The 22,237-nt window shown below is 35.2% G+C and overlaps 2 protein-coding genes across 4 annotated transcripts; both read right to left on the minus strand.

Annotated features, from left to right (window-relative positions):
• Positions 1-1,667: 1,667 nt before the first annotated feature.
• Positions 1,668-5,845, minus strand: LOC130621864 (uncharacterized). Of its 2 annotated transcripts, XM_057437222.1 has the most exons (3): positions 4,820-5,845; positions 3,598-3,672; positions 1,668-2,946 (listed from the first exon to the last, which is right to left on the minus strand). In XM_057437222.1, exons 2-3 carry the CDS (start codon positions 3,612-3,614, stop codon positions 1,956-1,958), a joined length of 1,008 nt encoding a protein of 335 aa, XP_057293205.1. In that variant the 5' UTR covers positions 3,615-3,672; positions 4,820-5,845; the 3' UTR covers positions 1,668-1,955. The 2 variants fall into 2 exon arrangements, with proteins under 2 accessions (XP_057293205.1, XP_057293206.1); XM_057437223.1 differs by lacking the exon at positions 3,598-3,672.
• A 4,259-nt stretch (positions 5,846-10,104) lies between these two features.
• Positions 10,105-15,068, minus strand: LOC130621863 (uncharacterized). Of its 2 annotated transcripts, none has more exons than XM_057437220.1 (2): positions 14,840-15,068; positions 10,105-12,955 (listed from the first exon to the last, which is right to left on the minus strand). In XM_057437220.1, exon 2 carries the CDS (start codon positions 12,935-12,937, stop codon positions 10,850-10,852), a length of 2,088 nt encoding a protein of 695 aa, XP_057293203.1. In that variant the 5' UTR covers positions 12,938-12,955; positions 14,840-15,068; the 3' UTR covers positions 10,105-10,849. The 2 variants fall into 2 exon arrangements, with proteins under 2 accessions (XP_057293203.1, XP_057293204.1); XM_057437221.1 differs by lacking the exon at positions 14,840-15,068 and adding an exon at positions 13,064-14,712.
• Between the last annotated feature and the right edge of the window lie 7,169 nt (positions 15,069-22,237).

Raw genomic sequence — 22,237 nt, forward strand, 5'->3', positions numbered from 1 at the left:
TGGCTGTATGGGATGAAAATAATTAGGTTTTAAATATCCTTTTTAGTAAACATCAAAAATAACATCTTTTACTTGAGATAACCAGGAATATTTTACGTACTATAGTAGTGACAGCTTTTTATAACCTTCGTTTAAACTTCTTTGAACTAAAGAGCTATCTGTCATAACCAACAACAATATTTTTTCATGTTTTGAGTCCCTTTTCCACAACATACTACACTTCGAACGATAAAGTTTGTTATCATGAGATGGCGCCAAATTTGAATAAATATACAGACCGGAAACCTTCAAAAACAAATCGAACGTGCAATATGGTGGCTTCATCTTTCTTCCTTGGTGATTTACTTTCTTTATCTTTACTCGCAATTGTAATGGCAAGTTAATTAGTGCAAAATAATAAAAATATGTTCCTTACATGTTGTTCAACATTTTTGCCATTTTGATCTTCAACTTTTTCTTATTAAATCACTTTGTGTAACATTGACCCTGTGACCATCACAATAAAGAGAAATATATCCTATTGTTTTTTAATTTAACCACCCGTTTGACAAATGCGTAAAAATACTCAATTTTAAATAACTCAGCACTCACAAAAATGTAAACGAAATGATGTGTGGTTTATAGTTATAGTTTATGGAATAGGTGAGCAAGCCAATCAGTCTGGTCTTTAAAATCAACACTTATCATAAACTTTAACTCAGCAGCCGTGCCGCAGCGCAGTTCGCCTCTCCTTTGATAGACTGTTTCATATTTTGGGTCTAGTGTGTTGTCGTGTTCTTCATAGTTTTTATGTAAAAATATCAAATTTTTGTAACTCAACGAATATTTTCAATATCAAAGCATTCGTAGTGTTTGTTTCAGGACTTTTTTGTCATGATGGCTGTAACTTGTAAATTGATTTATTTTGGAGCAGACCAAGACATTCGGCCTGGTCCTCAAAATCAACGCTGTCATCATGAACTTTTATTCAGCAGCCGTGTATTGCGCAATTTGCCTCTTCTTTTAAAGTAGTTTAATAAAGATTTTGTTAAGATGCAAGTATGCATCTTAACTGATAAAAAGTGTGTTTCACTTTGCATAGTTGTGACCTTCTTGGGGTACTTCCTTTTCTGTAAAAATTTTAAACTAAAATTTCCAAACTTTGCATCCTCTTTTTTGGGGGTATTTTGTGTCTTGTGAGACTATAAAAAGGTACAAAAGTAAGCGGGAAAAAGGAACAAAGTCAATCAAACTGGTCAATAAATTAAAAACAAAAAAGGAAAAATTTTGTATGTTTTAAAAAGAAACGTCAGATGAAAAAACCAACATGTATTTCATTTTTACAATTTGCACTTATAGATTGAAATACGTGATTTCGAAATTAGAATACCATCTTACTCGGTAACAATGCTTAAAAGAAGACGGTATTTTGATATTTACCGCCTATTTTGTCATGTTTTTGTTTACATTGGATCCCTGGACTTCATGTCCTGTTATAATTTGCAAATTTTTAAATCGGATTTCTTTGGCATGGTTTATAGTTTTGCTGCAAAACAAGACTTGGGAGCCTTAAAATACGATAGTGACACTAAGAAATGCTGCAAAAAAGCTACCCCCCCTATAAAAAATTGCCAACAGAATTAGTCCCGGGAACTTCTCACATAAATTCCTTGTTATTTATTAGACAGTTTCAGCTTATAACCTTTAGGCACTTCCGGCATATATTTTTTAATTAAGCCTACATCGTATTAATTTAAATACACTAAATATACTACTCCGTAAAAAAATCAGAATTACAAGTACATACTCAATATTTAACTACCAAAAAATTGATTCTGTTTTTAGCTGTTCCTGTTTTGATGATTGCTAATACTTGAAGCTAGTAATGAAAACACAAAAGACAAAACTCTAAAATTTGAATCGGTACGAATACTGCTAATTAATGACTGTCCTATTATCTTTTCGTCATTATATGCTCAGCAGTAACCAACAAGATTCGGATCAACGCTTATCGACACGTGATTGTCAATGTATTGCAGTTTTTCCAATTCAGGCATGAAGTTTTTTTGTAGTGTATTCTTCACTGCACTGTTGGGGCTAATAAAATGATTCGCCAATTCTTTCATCGGATTACATAGCTGTTCAATACTGTAAAAATGCTTCGTGCTGTTGCGAAGATGTCTTGCTCTGCCAAATGCTGTTGACACGAACGTAAAAATGTAATTCAATTGTTCCTGCAACTTCACTTCTCTTTCTAACTGCATTTTATTCTCTTGAAGACGAGTTTGTTCTCTTCGTTCCTTTTCATTCGAGGACGCAAGTTTTGAACTGATAGTCGACATCTTCTTTCTTATACTCCCTAACTCAGAACGAATTTGTTCTAACTCTCTCGAAGAGTTATCACGCGTTGATTGTGCGCAATCCACTGACTCTTTGGATGATTTCACGTTGTCCTGCAATGCTGTTAAGCTGATGGCTATCATAGTAGGTCCTACAACCCATCCGACAACTGGAATGAGAGAAACACCAATGCCAACGGCAGCCGTAATATCCCGCTTTTCTTTCGCCTCAGACAACTTTTCTCTCGCCTTGTCAAGGCTTCTCTCTTTGTTCCGAAGTATTTCTTTACAATCGCTTAAGTATTGATTTTTCAATTTTTCATTCTCTACAAGCTCTCTTTCTTTAATTTTCAGGTTTTCATTTTCATTTTTAATGCGTTGGATCGTTTCTTTTTGGCATGTTAGAGAATAGATAATTTCTTCAATTTCTCTTTGCAATCCATCTACACGGGCTTCGCATGCTTGCTTTGCTCGATAGAAACTTAGGTATAAGTTTTCCACATAAAGCTTTATTTGTGGAGCAATTGATTGCGCTGACGGTCTTGTTACTTCTGATACCTCATTATGTAAGAAATCGATTAAGTCTGCAAACGACACAAGCCCTTCGTTCATATGGTGTTGGATATCTCTAAAAAAACACACATGAAGTTTTTCAACTAGTTCTGCACTTGAACTGAGCCGCATAAAATATGCTATTATTGAAAGGCAACAGAAATCTCAAAACACATTAATTTTGTTTTTTTCGACATCGCAAAGGTCTATTTTACGCAGGCTCGCCTTTGCACCAAGGTCTTGCTATTTTTCTGCCCATAAATCTGAAATAAAAAAGCACCTATGCCAAGCTTACCCTCAGGATCTGTTAGGTTTTTCTGCCTGAATAGATTGCGTCTAGAGAAACCCAGCAAGCCATGGGGGCGAGGTTGCACTCATGCTAAGTAACGCTTGTCTTAAATTTGAGCTCCCTTATTTCGTTTTAGTTTAGTTCGTTTTATACTAAGCGCTTATAAGAAAATTGGGCTTTACCAAGTTCGTTTTATTCTAAGCGCTTATAAGAAAATTGGGCTTTACCAAGTTCGTTTTATTCTAAGCGCTTATAAGAAAATTGGGCTTTACCAAGTTCGTTTTATTCTAAGCGCTTAAAAGAAAATTGGGCTTTAACAAGTTCGTTTAATCGATTTAGGTGTCGTAAAGAAACTTGCTATTTATCGTCACGGAATTTAAACTTTTGACGTAGTTTGCTAGACAAACCGTCTGGCGTCATTTATGTAATGTATCCTACCTGCTAATAACGCTCATTGTCGTGATTGTCGTCGTGATTATTGTTGTTGTTGTTGTTGTTGTTGTTGTTGTTTTCCTAATGTTACGTTTAAGTAAAAATTAACAAATTTTAACGTACACTTTATACAGGGTATTGTGTCCTGCGTGAGTATCCGAAAAGCTGTAATAATCCACCCAAGAAGACAGATTGGTTATAAGACATGCCATTGCTATGCCACTCAGATACCATTCCTAATTAATGTCCACCTTCCCCACCCCATCAATACCGTCCCTTCTTTGCTTTAAAAGTGAGGGAAACATCCAAACCTTAGAAATTTTGAATGGAAAAGGAGTCAAAAAAAGTCCAGGACAGCTTACTTTAAAAAATAACAGTTGCTTCAGTTGAATATTGATATTCTGTTCCTTTTCTTTCTTTTCAGAATGGATATGCTCCTTATGTAATTATCAAACATGTTCGTAGTTCATTTTTTTGGCTGATAAAATTGAAAATCGAATGTCCCAAAGGCATTTTAGAAGGCGTTATTTATGAATTAGGAAAGAAACGCACTGTTTGTTCTTTTTGTCCTTTACATGCCAAAAAATGTGTGTTTAAAAGTTTTTTTAGAGCTAAATAATGTTCTGTCAATTGGAATGGCCTCTACACATCATGTGTACTGCATTTATTTTTAAACACATTTTTAAACAACTATTTCCAGTTACAACTTGACTTATATCTTCAAATGAAAAAAAACATCTTAAGTCGTCACTGCGTATAATTTTAATGTGTTTCTAGAGAGAAAACCTATTACTCGGCAACAAAAAAAGAATGTATTTGAACTTCGTACTTGTCACGCGAAATTTGACTTCAGCTGGTATTCTTGTATTTTGACCCTATTTTGTCTTATTTGCTGTACATCTCTACTTACTGAAAGTAGGAAACAGCAGTAACCACCAGTATTATGAAGTGACCTCCAGAGAACCACTAGTATTATGTAGTAATAACCAGAGAACAACCAGTGTTATGTAGTAACCACCAGAGAACCACCAGTATTATAAAGTAACCAACAGAGTACTAGTATCGTTGGTAATATTCAAGCATTTACAAGTAGGAAAGGAATGAAAATATTTCACCAAAACATCAGAGGTATCTTTACGAATTTCATACATCTTCAACAACTTATGCACCGATGTAGACGACAAGGAAAAGGAGGAGGAGTTGCAGTTTACTTGAAGGATAGAATTACCTGGAAAAGGCGAACTGATTTGGAAACCAAAACTGCGGAATGTATATGGATTGAAATTATCATCAACAAAGCAAAAAATGTTCTCTTAGGCGCTTATTATAGACCACCAAATACTTCAGATTATTTGCCGACGGACTTTAATAAAACATTTAACGACATCTTATTAAATGTGGCAAAAGAAGAGAAAGAAGTAATACTCATGGGTGACTTTAATGTCAACTATAGGGAACGCAATGATAATAAGGAATTTAAAGACATACTACAACTATATGATTTGAAACAACTTGTTAAACAACCAACTCGTACTACAGAGACCTCGGAGACACTTATTGATTTAATTGCGAGTAACAATGCTAAATCAATCTCACATACCAAAGTATTTCCCATGAGCATAGGAGATCACGATATGGTAGGATGCGTCAGGAAAATAAACAGTATGAAATTCACACCAAGAGTTGTTGCTTGCTGTAATTACTTTAAATATGATCCAGAGGCAATGGGTAAAGATTTTGAACGAGGGAACTGGGATTATATGTATGAAATGAAAGATATAAATCAAGCGTTAAAATATTTCAGTAGCACTGACATGCGCCATATATCGTGAAAAGAAAAAGAGGAAGGGCGTGTCAATAGCTCACTCACTTAAAAAAGCGAAAAATACAAAAAGGAAGAAGACTGGAGATTATACAAAAAACTTCGTAATACCGCCAACTACAAAGTAAAATCTGCAAGAAGTTCTTATCACCTTAAATTTTTGCAGGAACATGCTGGTGATTCGAAGGGATTTTGGAAATGCATAAAGAGTATTTTTCCAACAAAAGTAGCAATTAGTCCAGCTGGTGTGAACACCAATGATACATCTTTTGCTCATAAATGTAGCAAGTATTTCGCAACAGCGGTTGATATTATGAAGAAAAATGCCATTTTACTAACAAAATTTGTTTGGAAACCCCTACAGAAATATCGAAGACGCACTGAAAAGGTATTTCGCTTCCAGTACATTTCCAACGTATTTGTTTTAACCAATTAAAATCTTTCGAAAGGAAAAAAGCCGCTGGTGTAGATGAATTTCCACCTGGATTATTGAAGGACTGTCGTCAACATGTATCTCAACCGATATGTCTTATACTCAACTTATCAATACGTACTAGCACTTTCCCAACAATCTCGAAAATTGCACGTGTAGTTCCTTTTCACAAGAAGGGTGCGAATAGTGATCCAGCCAATTATCGCCCAATTTCCATTTTACCGGTACTATCGAAAGTGTTAGAAAAAGTTATTCATATTCAATTACTTGAGTTTTTAGAAAACGAAAAACTGTTGACCGATTGCCAGTTTGGATATCGGTGTAACAGATCGACCAATATGGCAACAATTGTATTGTTAGATGACATTCGGAAGAAAGTAGACAGTGGACTACTAGTGGGAGCAGCTTTCATAGACTTATCGAAAGCGTTTGATATGCTGAGCCATGGAACATTACTGAATAAACTGCAGACGTATGGTGTAACAGGAGTAGAATTGAAATGGTTTACGGATTATTTGTTTGCCAGAAGTCAATACGTTCAGATGCAAAATCAAACATCTAATAATGAATCGTGTTTCACAGGTGTCCCATATATATTGGGGCCACTGCTTTTTGTTGTATTTTTAATTTTTTGTCAACCATCTTTCATCTACAAAAACTGTAATGTATGCCGATGACAGCGTCATTTATTGTGCGGAAAAAAACTCACAGTCAATCAAAACAACACTGACAGAAAAGTTTAAAAGAGTTGCTAAATATTTAGATGAAAATGAATTGGTTATTAACATAAACGTTGGAAAAACAGAAGTAATCCTTTTTGGAACGTTGAAAAGAATTGCAGCTCAACCGCATCCTCTTCGAGTATGGCACAGAAATAAAATTGTTAATAACACCAACTCTTACACTTACCTTGGACACGTTCTCGATAAAAGTTTGACGCTGAATGATGACTTTGATGTATCGTAAAAAAATGTTCAAATCGCATCAATTTAATGGTCAAACTTCGACCTTATTTTCACCAAGGTTGCAGCTATGCGAATTTTCTTATCTACGATTCTTCCAATATTGACGTATACGAAAATGGTAAAGCTGCATCTCACAAGAACACAGTCGTCCAAACTGAGATCATCGGAACAACGTGCAGAACAGATTGTCAGAAAAGAAAATCCTAAATTATCAGTTTATATCATGGCATAGGAGTAAAGGACAAGGAGAAGGAGTCGGATTTTTTGTTAAAAATGGCTTGAATTAAAGATCGGACTTACGAACGAAACCACGGAATGTTTATGGTTAGAAATTTTTATAAAAAAATCGAAATCACTTATTGTTTTGCTATTACAGACCGCCAAACAGTTCAAAATATTTATCAAAACAATTCAATAACTCATTCAACGATTCGCTAATTGCAGCTCAAAAACAAAAAAAATAGATAATCATCATGGGAGATTTCAACACTAACTACCTTAATTCAACCGATAACAAAGGTTTAAAATCTATTATCACCTTAAATTCTTTTGAACAAATTATTTCTAAACCCACCCGAAAAACGAAGTCTTCAAAAACGCTAATAGACATCATTATCACAAATAACGTTTCCAACATTAGCACTGTTTTGGTCGAACCATTATCGATTGGGAACCATGACCTCATTGGTTGTGTTAAAAAATTCCTGTGATTACAAGAACAACGATCACGTTAAACTCGCAACAGACGTTAAAGATATTAACTGGGATTTATTGTATAATTGTACTGATGTGAACACTGCAGTTGATATTTTTACTTCGACTCTTAAAAACGTATTTGATTTGCATGCGCTGTACAAGTCAAGAATAGTGAGAGGTAAACCAGCCCCGTGGTTAAAAGCAGACTTACGAAAACTTATGGATAAACGAGATCAGGCGCTACAAAAAGCTCGTAAGACAAAGTTAACAGAGGACTTTGAGCTACATAAAACTTTAAGAAATAAATGCATTCCCAAAAGTGTATTCCCGTCCAAATCGAGAAGTAAATTGTTCACGAAACCTAATAAAAAGGACAATAACTGCCAAAACATTCTCTGATTATTTGTGAAACAACTGAAATCAAAATTCGTCTCGATTACACATTGTCTGGCGTAAAATACCTGTAGTTAAGAAAACGAACAAAACTTTTGAATTTACATACGTCTCGAAAATATTTGTTGAGAAACAAATAAAAATCCTTAAACGCAATGAATCTACGGGTTTAGATGAACTGCCACCAGGCATGATAAAAGACTGTGCGAAGTTCATATCACAACCTCTTGCTTATATTATAAACATGTCAATTAGAACTGGAGTTGTTCCATCATCCTGGAAAGAAGCAAAAATCGTACCGATACATAAAATTGACGATATGAAATTACCAGAGAACTATCGGCCAATTTCCATACTTCCGATATTTTCTAAAATTCTTGAACGAGCCATCCGCTCGCAGATGACAACTTATCTCGAACAAAATGATTTGTTGACAAATTCACAATTCGGATATCGACATCACCGATCAACAAAGCTTGACATTCGAAAATTAATCGATACTGGCCTGATGGTAGGAGTAGTCTACATCGACTTAACTAAAGTGTAGCGATACCATAGGACATAGCATTCTGCTGAATAAGTTAAGCGCATATGGAATTGAAGGTGTAGAACTTCAATGGTTTGCGGATTATTTGTTCAATAGAAATCAAGTTGTTTCCATAGATGATGTACTCTCAGCGAAAAAACCTTTGTTCAGTGGGAACCCCAAGGATCTCTTTTGGGTCACCTATTGTTTATAATTCTCTTCAAGGATTTCCAGACTGTCTCGAAATATGCAAAATGACAATGTATGCTGACGACCCGGCTATTTATGTCAGTGGAAAAACGAAGGAAGACATTGAATGTAAACTAGAAAAGGATTTAGAAAGAATAGCAAAGTATTTCGATGACAATGTACTAATTATCAATTTTATAAAGGGTAAAACAGAAACAATGATGTTGCAAAGCGCTTAAAAAACACGAATAAGAAACTCGATATATCTTATAAAGGACAAAAAATTAAAAACGTAACATTGTTGACAGATATTTGAATTTGAATAATAATTTCGACAAAATTTATAAGAAAGCTAGCCAGAGATTAAAATTGTTAAAACAACTTAGACTGTATGTCACGGAGGATGCTGCTTACAAAATATACACAATGATGATTATTCTGATTTTGACCTAGAGGTCCGCTTAGCTGAATTACACCAATACACAATTAGAACATTTTAAGTCATTGGAAAAATGAGCGAAACAAATAATTGGTAAATCAGTTCCCAGCATTTTGACTTGCATAAATAAAGTAGCGCTGATGATTGTTAAAAGAACCTTGAAAAACGTAACATGTCAAAATTTGAAAGGTTACTTTAAATTAAACAATATGAAAAAACTACCAGAAACAATGGATACCTCGTTCAATTACCCAAATTTAAACTCAAAATTGGGCAAGAATCATTTTGCTACAGTGGCGCGAAATTGTTCAATAGCCTACCGTTAGAAATAAATAATAAATAATATTAAATAATAATAAATAATAATAAATAATAATAAATAATAATAAATAATAATAAATAATAATAAATAATAATAAATAATAATAAATAATAATAAATAATAATAAATAATAAAGTAACTAACAGAGAACCAGCAGCTCTGTTTAAGTAACCACAAGAGGACGATTAGTATCTTCACAATATAAAAACGAAATAAACACAACTATCGCTTCGAGTGTGCGACATTTTGTAATGCACACAACAGTCCATATATGTTTGTTTTTTTCACATGGAAGAGAAAAGGAAAGCTCTTTGAAGTCAGTTTTTCTATGGTGGTTTACATCATTACGTTCTTCTGCTTGTTAAACGTTATTTTTTTCCATTCGTTTTTGATAAAAAAAATAATGGTCATCCCTGTGTGATACGAGCAAGTTAAATTAAAGGATACCTTATCTCCTTTAATAATTCTTCAAGAAAAATCTTAAGATGGTTCATTCGCGGGGTTTTTTAGAATTAAAGATAGCCATGCCATTTTGCTTTTATTCAGCTATTCTTAGCTGTTTTGTTTATTTATAATTGTTCCATATAAAAAAAGCGTCCACGTTTTTCTACATACAAAAACGTCTAAATTAAGCTGCGGATGAATGTGCAATATTATTTCAGCTGCAAATGTTGTTATGTTGTTATTTGTCTTTACTCGAAGAATGGGGAAATTAAGTGGTTAAATTTAGAGAAAGATATGTATTTATAGAAATAAAACAAATGATCGTGTCATATAAACATAGATGTAAAAACATACGCGTAGTATTCTAGTTAAAAACACACAGAAAAACTGTTTGTAATAAGTCATTCTACACCCCAAACGGAAAAATTTAGGCTGATTAGGTTTCCAACATATTCTAAATATCTCGCAAAATCTTAACCTCAACATTCTTATAAACTAGGTTTTCATAAAAAAGTTTGTTTTAATTCGCTCGAGTTTTACATCGAAATCAACATTATCAAATTCTTTCTAATATTTACTTGCGCGTAGTTTATTATTCATTAGAAATCCAGTTAAAATATTAAATAAATACAATGTTCAGTAAGCACCAACGAGTTCAGGGTTTTCTGTCACTTAGTACGATAAAAGGTCCTAAATTTGCAATCTTGCATACCGTCCGCCATATGCAAAAATTGTGGCCACGCCTCTGATGATCCTGTGTTGTAGTGATTACTAAATTACATAATTAGGAATAAAATATTTTATTTAAACATTCGTTATGCCGTTTTCATTGGTTTTGTTATTTAAAATTTTTTTATTTCCCTCTACTACAAAAATCTATGATATTTCCAACCTCCCCAACGCATATTACAAGTGTTTTACACCTCATAAGCATGCACGACACATTAATATATGTTATAAATTCCAAGAATTAAAAAAATTATTCTGGCGAGTTAAATTACGTAATAAAATTGAAAACGTCTGAAGAAATTATATGTATTGATAGGAATCCTGCTCGGTAGCAGTTGCACGAGTCGGTGCTTCTGTGATAGCCTTACGAGCTAAACTTTTAACTTTTTGTAATTCATTTTCGTCAAGTGGAGGCAAGGCCTGTTTGAATTCGTTCTTAATAGCATTCATACGATTGTTGATTTTACGTTTGAATTCTTTGTTATGATCAGAAATCAGTTTCTTAATAGCTTTCTGTGTTTCTTCACAATCTTGTGTCAATGCTATTTGCTCTCTCTTTTTTTCTCTTTCGTCTTCTAAAGCTAACAACTTTCCCAACTTGCTGATAGAACCCATAAGATATTTATCAGATACCTGGAAATACCCAGTTGCCAAATGATTAACCAACGAGGAATACTTCACTGCTTCGAACACGGTTTGATAAATGTTATCTCTCATGACATTGCTTATTTTAACACCTGTCTTTAACTGTTGCTGGCCAGCATTTCCAGAATAGTGAATAAAGGAGTTGAGTTGAGTTCCCAAACTAGTTTTGATTAAAGTAGCAATATGCTCGAAGAACAGAGATAATTGAGCCCATTGTTCTTGGAGTAAACCAAGCTTTTTGATACCCTTTTGCAACATGTCAATGATATCTGCATGTGTTGCTTTTTCCGCTTCAAATGCAGCCATTTCAGTAAGCGCTTTGGTGAGAGCCTCATTGTTCTTCCTCATGTCTTCTGACGCTTTTTCAAATTGTCTTTCAGCCTGCTTGAGACGTTCTGCAGCCGTTTCAACTTTGAAGTGTGCATTCTTAATTCTTTCCTGTGAGAGAGATGTTGGAGTGTCATCAGTCATCTCCTCCACATGAGGAGTGCTTTGTGCTAGGAGGTTTGTTTGGAGAGCTTCGGAACATGTTGCATGTTTCATCATGGCTTCCTCAGTAACTTCAACGTAGTGTTCGTACACATTACTGGCATCAAGAGAGCGTCCATCCGTCTGTTTGATCTCTTGACAAAGATTTAAACCTTTACTACACATCTCAAGGATACTGCTTTTTGATTCTTCACTTCCGGTTTCAGTTTTTACTTTTTCTTTTTGCTTCTCAAAGAAATACTTTTGAAATTCGAGAGTCGAATCTTTCAGTTTTTCGCCAGTTGGAATGATATTTCCATTTGAGCCAAAAAATTCACTCAATGTTTCAACAACATTTGTGACGCCTTTTCCAATTAACTGCAGTGGTATTTCTTCATAACTTAACATGTTTACTCCTGCACTTAACGGACTAGCAGAACCCAGTGCATTTCCCAATAAGGGAACTACAAAAGACGACAGATTTATTGCACTTAGGCATTTACCAAAACCGAGGATTGCTGATAGGGTTATTATTGTGTTACCAGCATCTTCTATCATTTGCATACCAATAAGTCCTCCTGCTCCTGGTATGTCATCTATAGCCTTGTCCCATCGATCAACACTTCTTGTTAACTCTTTACTCACGCGTTCATATTGGTGTTGATATCTATCCTTTTGCTCTTTTAAGTTACCTTCTTTTATCTTCTGAATTTTAATTTGCGTCTCAATCTCTCTCAGCTGAGTTTCTGAAGCAGAATGAGTCGCCACACAGGATTGTTGCAACTCCAAAACAAGTTCCATGACTGATTTAAACTTTTGTGCTACTTCTTCTGAGCGTTCTTTGCACGTGCTTGCAATATCTTCGATGTTGTGCAATGTGATTGGAAGAACATTCTCCACTTCGTAGTCACTCCCACCAGTCAATATAGTTACCGCACTTTTAAGATGTGCTGGTACCTCCTTTGTAGCTAAGCGAATTTCATCCATGCTTTGATGAGCTATGTTAAAAGCCTTATAACCTTCACCAGTGACTTGTGCCAAGGTTGCTCTGAATGAATCTGGCCATTGTACATGTTTAAATCCAGCCTGAGGCTCCTTGAGTTTAAAATCAACAGTACCAGATATAATTACGAGTTGTCCCAAAAGAGCAATCGTATATGGAGCCGGCATAATTTTTTCCTCCCAGTTATTGTACGGCTCCATCATCAACGCTGCATCTTCCCTCAAATTAGCACCTTTAGTTAACTTTCTTTTAACATCATATAGTTTAGACATCGTGGTACTGTTTAAATACTAGAATGATAAAATAATAAAAAATAATGAAGTTTGTAACTGAGCTAGTATTCTAGCATGATAAAGGCAGTTGGGAAGGATTCTAGAATAGATTATCGCAAGTTCTACCTCTGATAGATCATGGCAATGTTTTTGTTTGCTTTCTTAGTGCTATTAATCTTTTATATATCGTATTTCGTGTTCCCGAAACACGACTGTTTTTATCGTGTACAAAGAGACAGAATACGGCTATTATTATAGAGGCTATTCAGATTAAAACGCTTTATAACTGAAGTGAATCCTGAAAGAAATTTAAGCCTCTTATGACGTCACAAAAAATTGCTGACATCGGCAAACATTTATTGTCGCTATTTTGTTGTGAAATACTATAAAAGTGTCAATCTCGTCCCGAAAACTGCTTTTTCGCTTTTTGATTTGACTCGAAGAAAGTAGCCGTATATTAGAAAGCGAAAAGGAAGTCCTGGGGTCGAGATTGATAATTGTGCTAATTTTGTTTTTATTCAAAAGCCAATTGAAGGGAGCAGAATCATCTCCACGATTCTGTTAAATTTATAGGTCTTGAAAAGCGTGGTATATTTAGGGTTTACCATACCTTCGTTGATAACAGTTCATATAATACAAAACCTATTCTACAACAACAAAGTAAACCTACATATTTATAACTTAGGGGGGATTCCTTTATCAGATTACATTTTAATTACAGCTTCTAAAAAAATTTGCCACTTTTAATGTTTTTATTTGGCATATTTGGATAAAAAAATTGAAATCCCATTTTATTTAAGAGTTATCATGGTAACCGTCTTGCTTGTGGTCCAAGAAAAAAAATCCTAATTCATCTTCTGTATTGTGACAAAAGGTAACCCATTTATAATGGTCTGCCGTGAAACATGTTATCGGAAAAGTGAACGACATAGCAAGTTTGCTGACGTCAGCAAATTTTTATCTTCACCGGTAAAGTTATTTTTATTAACATAGCTAAAGCCATTTAATAGTTATTTGAGATGGCTAAATAAAATCTGTCCTATCAGGATATTTGATATATAAATTCACATTTCTGAGTTTATCAACAGGTTTTCAAGCCGAAAAGGGTTTAACAAATGCCTAGGGAGAATACATAATGTTTCGGTAACAACAAATCCTTTGTCAATTTGAGTTTGATTTTTATCCTACGCGGGTAAAGAAGTCTCTCGCACATCAGAACTTTGGATCACATTTTAATAGCTACCATTTTTATGTCACGTTTATACTAAACAAAAAAACATTCTAAGGTACTGCAGCCAACACGACATAACGTATGATGTAAAAATGATGTACCCCCGCAGAGTCAACAGGGTTGTTTTTTCTACAGAAGTTAAATGTCGGCTGTTCTCAAACCTTCTTGTTGGACTTAAATAACGCCACAAAAATATATATATGCTGACAATAACAGAGACGTAGCAGATGCTAAAATATCAATGACACTTCGGTTGGCCATAATATTGAGTAGATGTTAAAAGTTATCGTCGGCGCCAAAATAGAGCCAGTAAGAATATTGGCTGAATGATTTTGGGTCCATTAGGTTCTAGTATCTAAGAACATTTGTCCTACAATTGAGAATCTGCTTACCAACAAGACTTCATAAGTAACATAATTACGAGTCTTTACAGTTTTATCGGATTTCAGTGCTCTTTTAAAAAAAATGTGGCCTTTGAAGGCCTGGAATTTTGTAAAGATTCCCTTGATGAATGTCGTTATTTTAGTCTTGAATTTAATGCAACCAATTTTATAAAAAAAACAAAAAAATGTTATGTGAATGAAATGTGTGTGTGACGCAACCTTCAAAAAGAAACATACAAAATAAAATGAATATAAACAATTAAAAAAATTCATATTTAGTTGACTTACTGTGTAGGTTCACTTTGTAGCTACGTACGTATTAAAAGCACTTCCAACTTCAATCTTGATTGCAACACAATGAAAACCATAGTGACTATCAGCAATTATATTTCTATCCGGTTGCAATGATTTCCCTTCTTAGAAAAGTCACAAAAACTGTTAGAGAAATCCTTTAGTGTAAAACAGGTTTTATGTCTGGGATTATTTAACTTGCGTCATTTTGATGTTCTTAGAATGACAGAAAATTTTTTCCACGAAAGAAAGAATTATGTTTTTGTTATTTTTACACTCGTGATGATTGTTGTCATGGACAACTAGGTATGAACTGAATTCATTGAGTAGGGACTGAATTCATTGAGTTCAGACTAAAATGCCATTTAAACAAGTTGGTGCACTACAATTGAATCACAGTACATGTTTTTGTTTATAAGAACCTGGCTTATAAGAACGCCGAGGCTGAGATTTTGCCAAAAATTAATAACAATGCACTCGACCCGGAATTCTTAAGAAAAAAATAATGTGAGTCTAGAATCACTAAAGAAGCAACTATTTTCAAACAGTTTTTTTCCTTCTTATTATTGTATCTTTTTAAAATAATTTCTAAAGTAATAACAACTTTGCAACATTTCCGAAATAGCAAAACTAAGAACAATCAAGGTTGGAAGAGTATAACAAATCATTCCAACCTTGAACCCAGGGCTCTTTGTCTCTTTTTATACCGGGACGCGAGAGGAAATCTTTTTTTATTCTCGCCGTCTCGATATTATAAAGAGGAAAAAAGCCCTTGAGGTTCGATATTTAAAACATGCACATATGACCTCTGTGGAGATTTAAGAATTCTTTTTAAGAAAAAAAGCACAAAAAAGACAAAAAACCAGCGCATAAACTTGCATCCTATTAATGATGTACAAGTTCTTCCCACAGATTTTACGACATTTTTCCAGAAAATTTAGATTTCTATCTGTCAGTTGAATTGTACTAAACAACAGAAATTGGGAGTGATTTTTTAATCAAATTTAATTCTCGGTACTTTAAATCTTAACTGTGCCTGGGAAACCAGGATATATATCAGAATGTTTTTTGCTCAAAAGTTGAGAATATCCATGTTAAAACGAAAAAACACTTGAGAATATCCATGTTATAACGAGAAAACACTATTTTTACAAAAAAAAATCGTGTAAGTTGTGTGTACACACTTGGATCAAATAATTTTTACAAACTAAAGGAGTGAGTTAATTAGACCTCCTCCCTGCAAGAAGTAAGTTAATTAGACAACCTCCCTGCAAGAAGTGAGTTAATTAGACAACCTCCCTGCAAGAAGTGAGTTAATTAGACCTCCTCCCTGCAAGAAGTGAGTTAATTAGACAACCTCCCTGCAAGAAGCGAGTTAATTAGACCTCCTCCCTGCAAGAAGTGAGTTAATTAGACCTCCTCCCTGCAAGAAGTGAGTTAATTAGACCTCCTCCCTGCAAGAAGTAAGTTAATTAGACAACCTCCCTGCAAGAAGTGAGTTAATTAGACAACCTCCCTGCAAGAAGTGAGTTAATTAGACCTCCTCCCTGCAAGAAGTGAGTTAATTAGACAACCTCCCTGCAAGAAGTGAGTTAATTAGACAACCTCCCTGCAAGAAGTAAGTTAATTAGACAACCTCCCTGCAAGAAGCGAGTTAATTAGACAACCTCCCTGCAAGAAGTGAGTTAATTAGACCTCCTCCCTGCAAGAAGTAAGTTAATTAGACAACCTCCCTGCAAGAAGCGAGTTAATTAGACCTCCTCCCTGCAAGAAGTGAGTTAATTAGACAACCTCCCTGCAAGAAGTGAGTTAATTAGACCTCCTCCCTGCAAGAAGTGAGTTAATTAGACAACCTCCCTGCAAGAAGTGAGTTAATTAGACAACCTCCCTGCAAGAAGTGAGTTAATTAGACAACCTCCCTGCAAGAAGTGAGTTAATTAGACCTCCTCCCTGCAAGAAGTAAGTTAATTAGACAACCTCCCTGCAAGAAGCGAGTTAATTAGACCTCCTCCCTGCAAGAAGTAAGTTAATTAGACAACCTCCCTGCAAGAAGTAAGTTAATTAGACCTCCTCCCTGCAAGAAGTGAGTTAATTAGACCTCCTCCCTGCAAGAAGTAAGTTAATTAGACCTCCTCCCTGCAAGAAGTAAGTTAATTAGACAACCTCCCTGCAAGAAGTGAGTTAATTAGACAACCTCCCTGCAAGAAGTAAGTTAATTAGACCTCCTCCCTGCAAGAAGTGAGTTAATTAGACCTCCTCCCTGCAAGAAGTAAGTTAATTAGACAACCTCCCTGCAAGAAGCGAGTTAATTAGACCTCCTCCCTGCAAGAAGTAAGTTAATTAGACAACCTCCCTGCAAGAAGCGAGTTAATTAGACCTCCTCCCTGCAAGAAGTAAGTTAATTAGACAACCTCCCTGCAAGAAGTGAGTTAATTAGACCTCCTCCCTGCAAGAAGTGAGTTAATTAGACAACCTCCCTGCAAGAAGTGAGTTAATTAGACCTCCTCCCTGCAAGAAGTGAGTTAATTAGACCTCCTCCCTGCAAGAAGTGAGTTAATTAGACAACCTCCCTGCAAGAAGTGAGTTAATTAGACCTCCTCCCTGCAAGAAGTGAGTTAATTAGACAACCTCCCTGCAAGAAGTGAGTTAATTAGACAACCTCCCTGCAAGAAGTGAGTTAATTAGACCTCCTCCCTGCAAGAAGTGAGTTAATTAGACAACCTCCCTGCAAGAAGTGAGTTAATTAGACCTCCTCCCTGCAAGAAGTAAGTTAATTAGACCACCTCCCTGCAAGAAGCGAGTTAATTAGACCTCCTCCCTGCAAGAAGTGAGTTAATTAGACCTCCTCCCTGCAAGAAGTAAGTTAATTAGACAACCTCCCTGCAAGAAGCGAGTTAATTAGACCTCCTCCCTGCAAGAAGTAAGTTAATTAGACAACCTCCCTGCAAGAAGTAAGTTAATTAGACAACCTCCCTGCAAGAAGCGAGTTAATTAGGCATAACCTAATCTCCTCCGTTGAGTGAGTAAAATAACACATTTTTAAAAAGCCAATTAGCCAATCTCCTCGCCAGAGCTTTTTTTCAATTTCTAGCACGCTGAAGACATATTAAAAAGTGAAAAAAAAAATCCAAGGAACAAGATTGCCAATTAGGTGTAAAAAAGATCTTTACAACACAATCTACAATTTTACCTATATACCTCTTTTCCCCTACATGGGTAAAAGCGAGCTCCAGTGGCTGCCTAGTGTCCCAAGGGTTAAATGATATTAACATAGCTAGGGAACGTACTAGATTATTAGAAGTTTATATGGTGTAAGTTATACATTAGAAATATCTCTATAATAATAGCCGTCGTCTGTCTGTGTGTTCCAAAGGGTTACCGCGTCCTGTTACGGAAACATGAAATGTGATATATAAAGGACGGGCGAACCTGTGGATTTTTCCACGGGTCAACGACTATCTATATTATAATGCGTATACGTCTGTCTGTCTGTCACGCAAAATGGTAGCTTAGCTGCGCGAGTAGCGAGACGCACGCGATGCAGTATAAAAAGAATGGGCGAACCCGTGGATTTTTCCACGGGCTAACGACTAGATTTATTAGAACAAAAAAGAGGAATTTGAAACAATCAAAGGTTCAGAGAAACTTAAGAACATTTTTTAATTGGCAGACAAACTCCATGCCAGCTTTGTTTTTATTTTTGTATTGTTCTAACAAAGCTACGCGTTTTAAAAAGAAAATTGTTTCACTGCACGTCCTAAAAATGTTTAAGCTTGTACAAACTGAAACAATATAGAAACTTGTCAAGATAACTCTAAAATGATATTTACGTTTTTAAAGAATAAAAAAGACCGCTTTTTAAAACAACATTGACCTGGCGAGTTATTCGATACAATAGTGTGTAAAGAATTCTCATATTGAGATTTGAAAAAAATTATGTGAGAAACACTTTCCATAATATAATGCTCGTATTCTCTTCAAAATGGTAACCAGATCGCTACTCTGTGCTAAGTACCTACGAAATAACGATGTACGATGGGTGATAACCTAAAGACCGGAATATGTAGATGGGAAAATCCATGGATTTTCCAAGGGTCAACGAGCTCTATATGTTAATAGCCGTTATCTGTCTCTTTAAAGCTTCTATTTGAGCTACGGAAGGCGTGCAAACTAGACAACCGCCAAAGTTATCAATCCTGTTCTCATGCTGAACGTTAAGCAGATAGGATCGATTCACACTTTTGTAGTGTTTGTCACCACTCGGTCGGGGTTTGAACTCAAGTCCTACCGCACTGGAGGCGAACGCTCTACCACAAGGACATACCAGTCGTGCTAACAGGGGAACAAGGATTGACGAAATAGCGAGACTAGTATTGACAGGTGAATTTTCTTTCTAACAACTTGTTTTATTTAACATTTACGTTATCCCAAATTCCAACCTCGTCCCCAAGCTATCTTGTATCATTTCGGACTTCGGGACACCGATCACATAATAGGGAATAGGTACGTAGTGCTCTTCAGCTTGTTTCTCGTTGCTTCTACATTGCCTTGTATAATTATAACATATAATTAAGCAAGGTCCCAATTTGCCTCACCTTTAAAACTAATCTCTTCCTAACGAATAAGCGCTACAGTGCGTCGCATAAAAAAATTCATGTAGAAAAAGTTTGCCTATATTTTACGTAAGGCAAATTTCACACTTCCTTTGGTCTTTGTTATTTCAATTTTTAGCCAATCAGTGACCTATTCAAAACCATAAGTGACTAATGACTATTTTGAATAGAAGATAGCATATTTTCAATATAATTTCTTTACAGTCAATTTATGTTTTTGAATATAAGGCAATGCGAAATGTCCGCTAGAGACATGTCTTTTTAGTCATATTTAGACTGGGGTTTTTAGGGTTCAAACAAGGATTTGTAGAGGTTCAAACCGGTTTTTTGTTGACACAATGGAGCACGATTACTTTAAAAGTTAAAAAAAGGATGCTTTTCCTAGCTACCTCTGCCCCTGGTTCGAATTGGGATAAAGCTATATTTACGAGGGTAGAACGTTTTCAATAATCCTGATCCAAATTAATACATCCTTTTTTTCATTTAAGTTGTGTATGAAAGTTAGTCCGAGACCACCCGAATTTTGATAGAGCCATAGTGAAAATATTTTTGTGTCTCCTAAAAGTAGTTCTTGTTTACCATTGTTACTTTATGAAACATAGAACTTGTGTTGTTTTACTTTCTTGATAAGAAGCAATGATCCTTTAATGTTTATAAGATTTTTTATATATGATTTACAAAATATCTGACTGTTTTTAATATGCCATTTACCTCCCCCCCAAATGGTTCTAATTGCTCAAAAATTTAATAAGAAGTACTGCGGTTTTTACAAAAGGGAATAAGGTTTTAAGAAATTGTTACATGTGCTTGGCCGTTTGAGTGTGAGTTTGAAGAACAATAGGTGTTTATTTTGAAATTTTCATGAAAACAAATATTTTACATTTGAAAGTGCTTTGTGCATTTTTAGTTCGCTCTAATTTACTGCTTCAGCAATAGTCATCAAACTCTCCCTTAATTTGTAATGTTTTGTATTGACTCACTGACTCAAGTTTCATGAGGTGAACTTCAAAGTTTCCCATCATGGTTAAGTAAGTCCGACTTTTTCTATCCACCAAATGCTCTGCTAGATCTTTCATTGGGTTGACTAACTGTTGAATAAACTGAAAGTCAATTATTTGGCGGGCTATAGTTTCACCACCGCTAAAAATATTCACGAGTCTGTCCCAAATTCTTAGAAATATATTTATTGACCAATGATGATCAAAGTTGCGAGTTGAGTTTTTTAAATGCCTGGCTCTACCAAATGCTGTGGACAGAAAAGTAAAAATATGATTAAGCTGTTCTTTAAGTTTACCTTGTTTCGAAATTTCTGCTACCAGATTACTTTTTTGTTGCTGTAATTCCCTTTCCTTCTCTTCTAAAGAATCATTTTGACGTTTTTTCTCGTGGATTTCCTGGTTAAGCTGTGTCAATTTGCTACGGACTCCGTTCAGTTCACGAGCAGTGGTATCGCGAGTTGATCTAGCATTATTAGTCGTATCTCTGGCATCCGTTATCGCAGTTTCAAGGGCAGTGAAGCTAACTATCATCATAGTTGGCCCAACTACCCATCCAACGAAAGGGATAGCTGTTACTGCTGCCCCCGTTATGGCCACAATTTTTTGATCTCTTCTTGCATCTTCTAATTTTTGAAGTGCCTTCTCATAACTGCTTTCCTTGTCACGAAGTATACCTTCACAGTCCTTTAGATATTTTTCCTGGTTTTTTTCTTTCTCTTTAAGTCCATCCACTTGAATATTCACTTCTTTTATTTCTTCTCGGATATCGTTGATCTTGTTTTTTGAACGGCCTAGAGACTGCGAGATTTCTTCGATTTGTCTTTGAAGGGCGTCAACTTGTGTTTCACATTTGTTTTTTGCGTGTAAAAAGCTCGTGTAGATGTCTTTAATGCAAGGTCGCACGAGTTTGGCAATACGCTTTGCTGATGTTTCATCAATCACTTCTTCATTTTGAAGTACATCAATGAGCTTTGCAAAATTTTCAATACCACTTTTAACATGTGACGTCACATCGCTAAAGAACAAGAGGAGGTGGATAAATTATCTTAATATGTTCTTAATTTTCAGCAAACAAGTTCTTAAGAAAAGCATGTACCTGCTCAAAATACTCATGCTGTCATCGAACTTGCGTGTCAACACCGATGATGTGAAGCATTATGCCAAACAAATGTTTTATTTCTTTTCTAAAATGATATGACAAAAGTAAATACCTTAAGTTAAAGAATGCATATTTTGCTGTCTTACTGCTACTACAAAAATGGACATAAATTAAGAGACAAAATAAAACTTCGCCTTAAATCTAAGTTCCTAAATTCCCCTTGATGTGGGGTGACTCACGAACTGTGTGCGCCAAACGACAATCCTACGTGTAGATATTACCCAAACCCCTTACTGACTGATAGTCAAAAATTGCACTATTTATTTCCTATAACACATGCGCTTGTGAAGCGTATAGACGATCAAAAAAGTTTAAAGTGTTTTCCTTTCTCCGAAATGTTTAATGGTATAGAATATTTAAACGTTAAAGGATTCCTCCTTCCCCTCTAACGTCGATTTGACATTTAGCGTACACCCTTCGATTCGTTAGTCACTTTTTAATGTGGTGAAGTGAAGTCCATTACCAAGAGCAGTTTAAAACGTGGAGAATGTTAGGTGTTTTGTTTTCTCAGAATGTTTTAATATAATTTTTCCAAAAATGAAGTTTGGCGACCAGTAAAAATGAAAACCAGGAAGCCTTACATTGCAACTTTTCTAACTTAAGGTGAAAATAATGAAAATGAATC

The sequence above is a fragment of the Hydractinia symbiolongicarpus genome, chromosome 12, assembly GCF_029227915.1.
Source record: "Hydractinia symbiolongicarpus strain clone_291-10 chromosome 12, HSymV2.1, whole genome shotgun sequence".
In the NCBI taxonomy this organism is placed as follows: domain Eukaryota; kingdom Metazoa; phylum Cnidaria; class Hydrozoa; order Anthoathecata; family Hydractiniidae; genus Hydractinia; species Hydractinia symbiolongicarpus.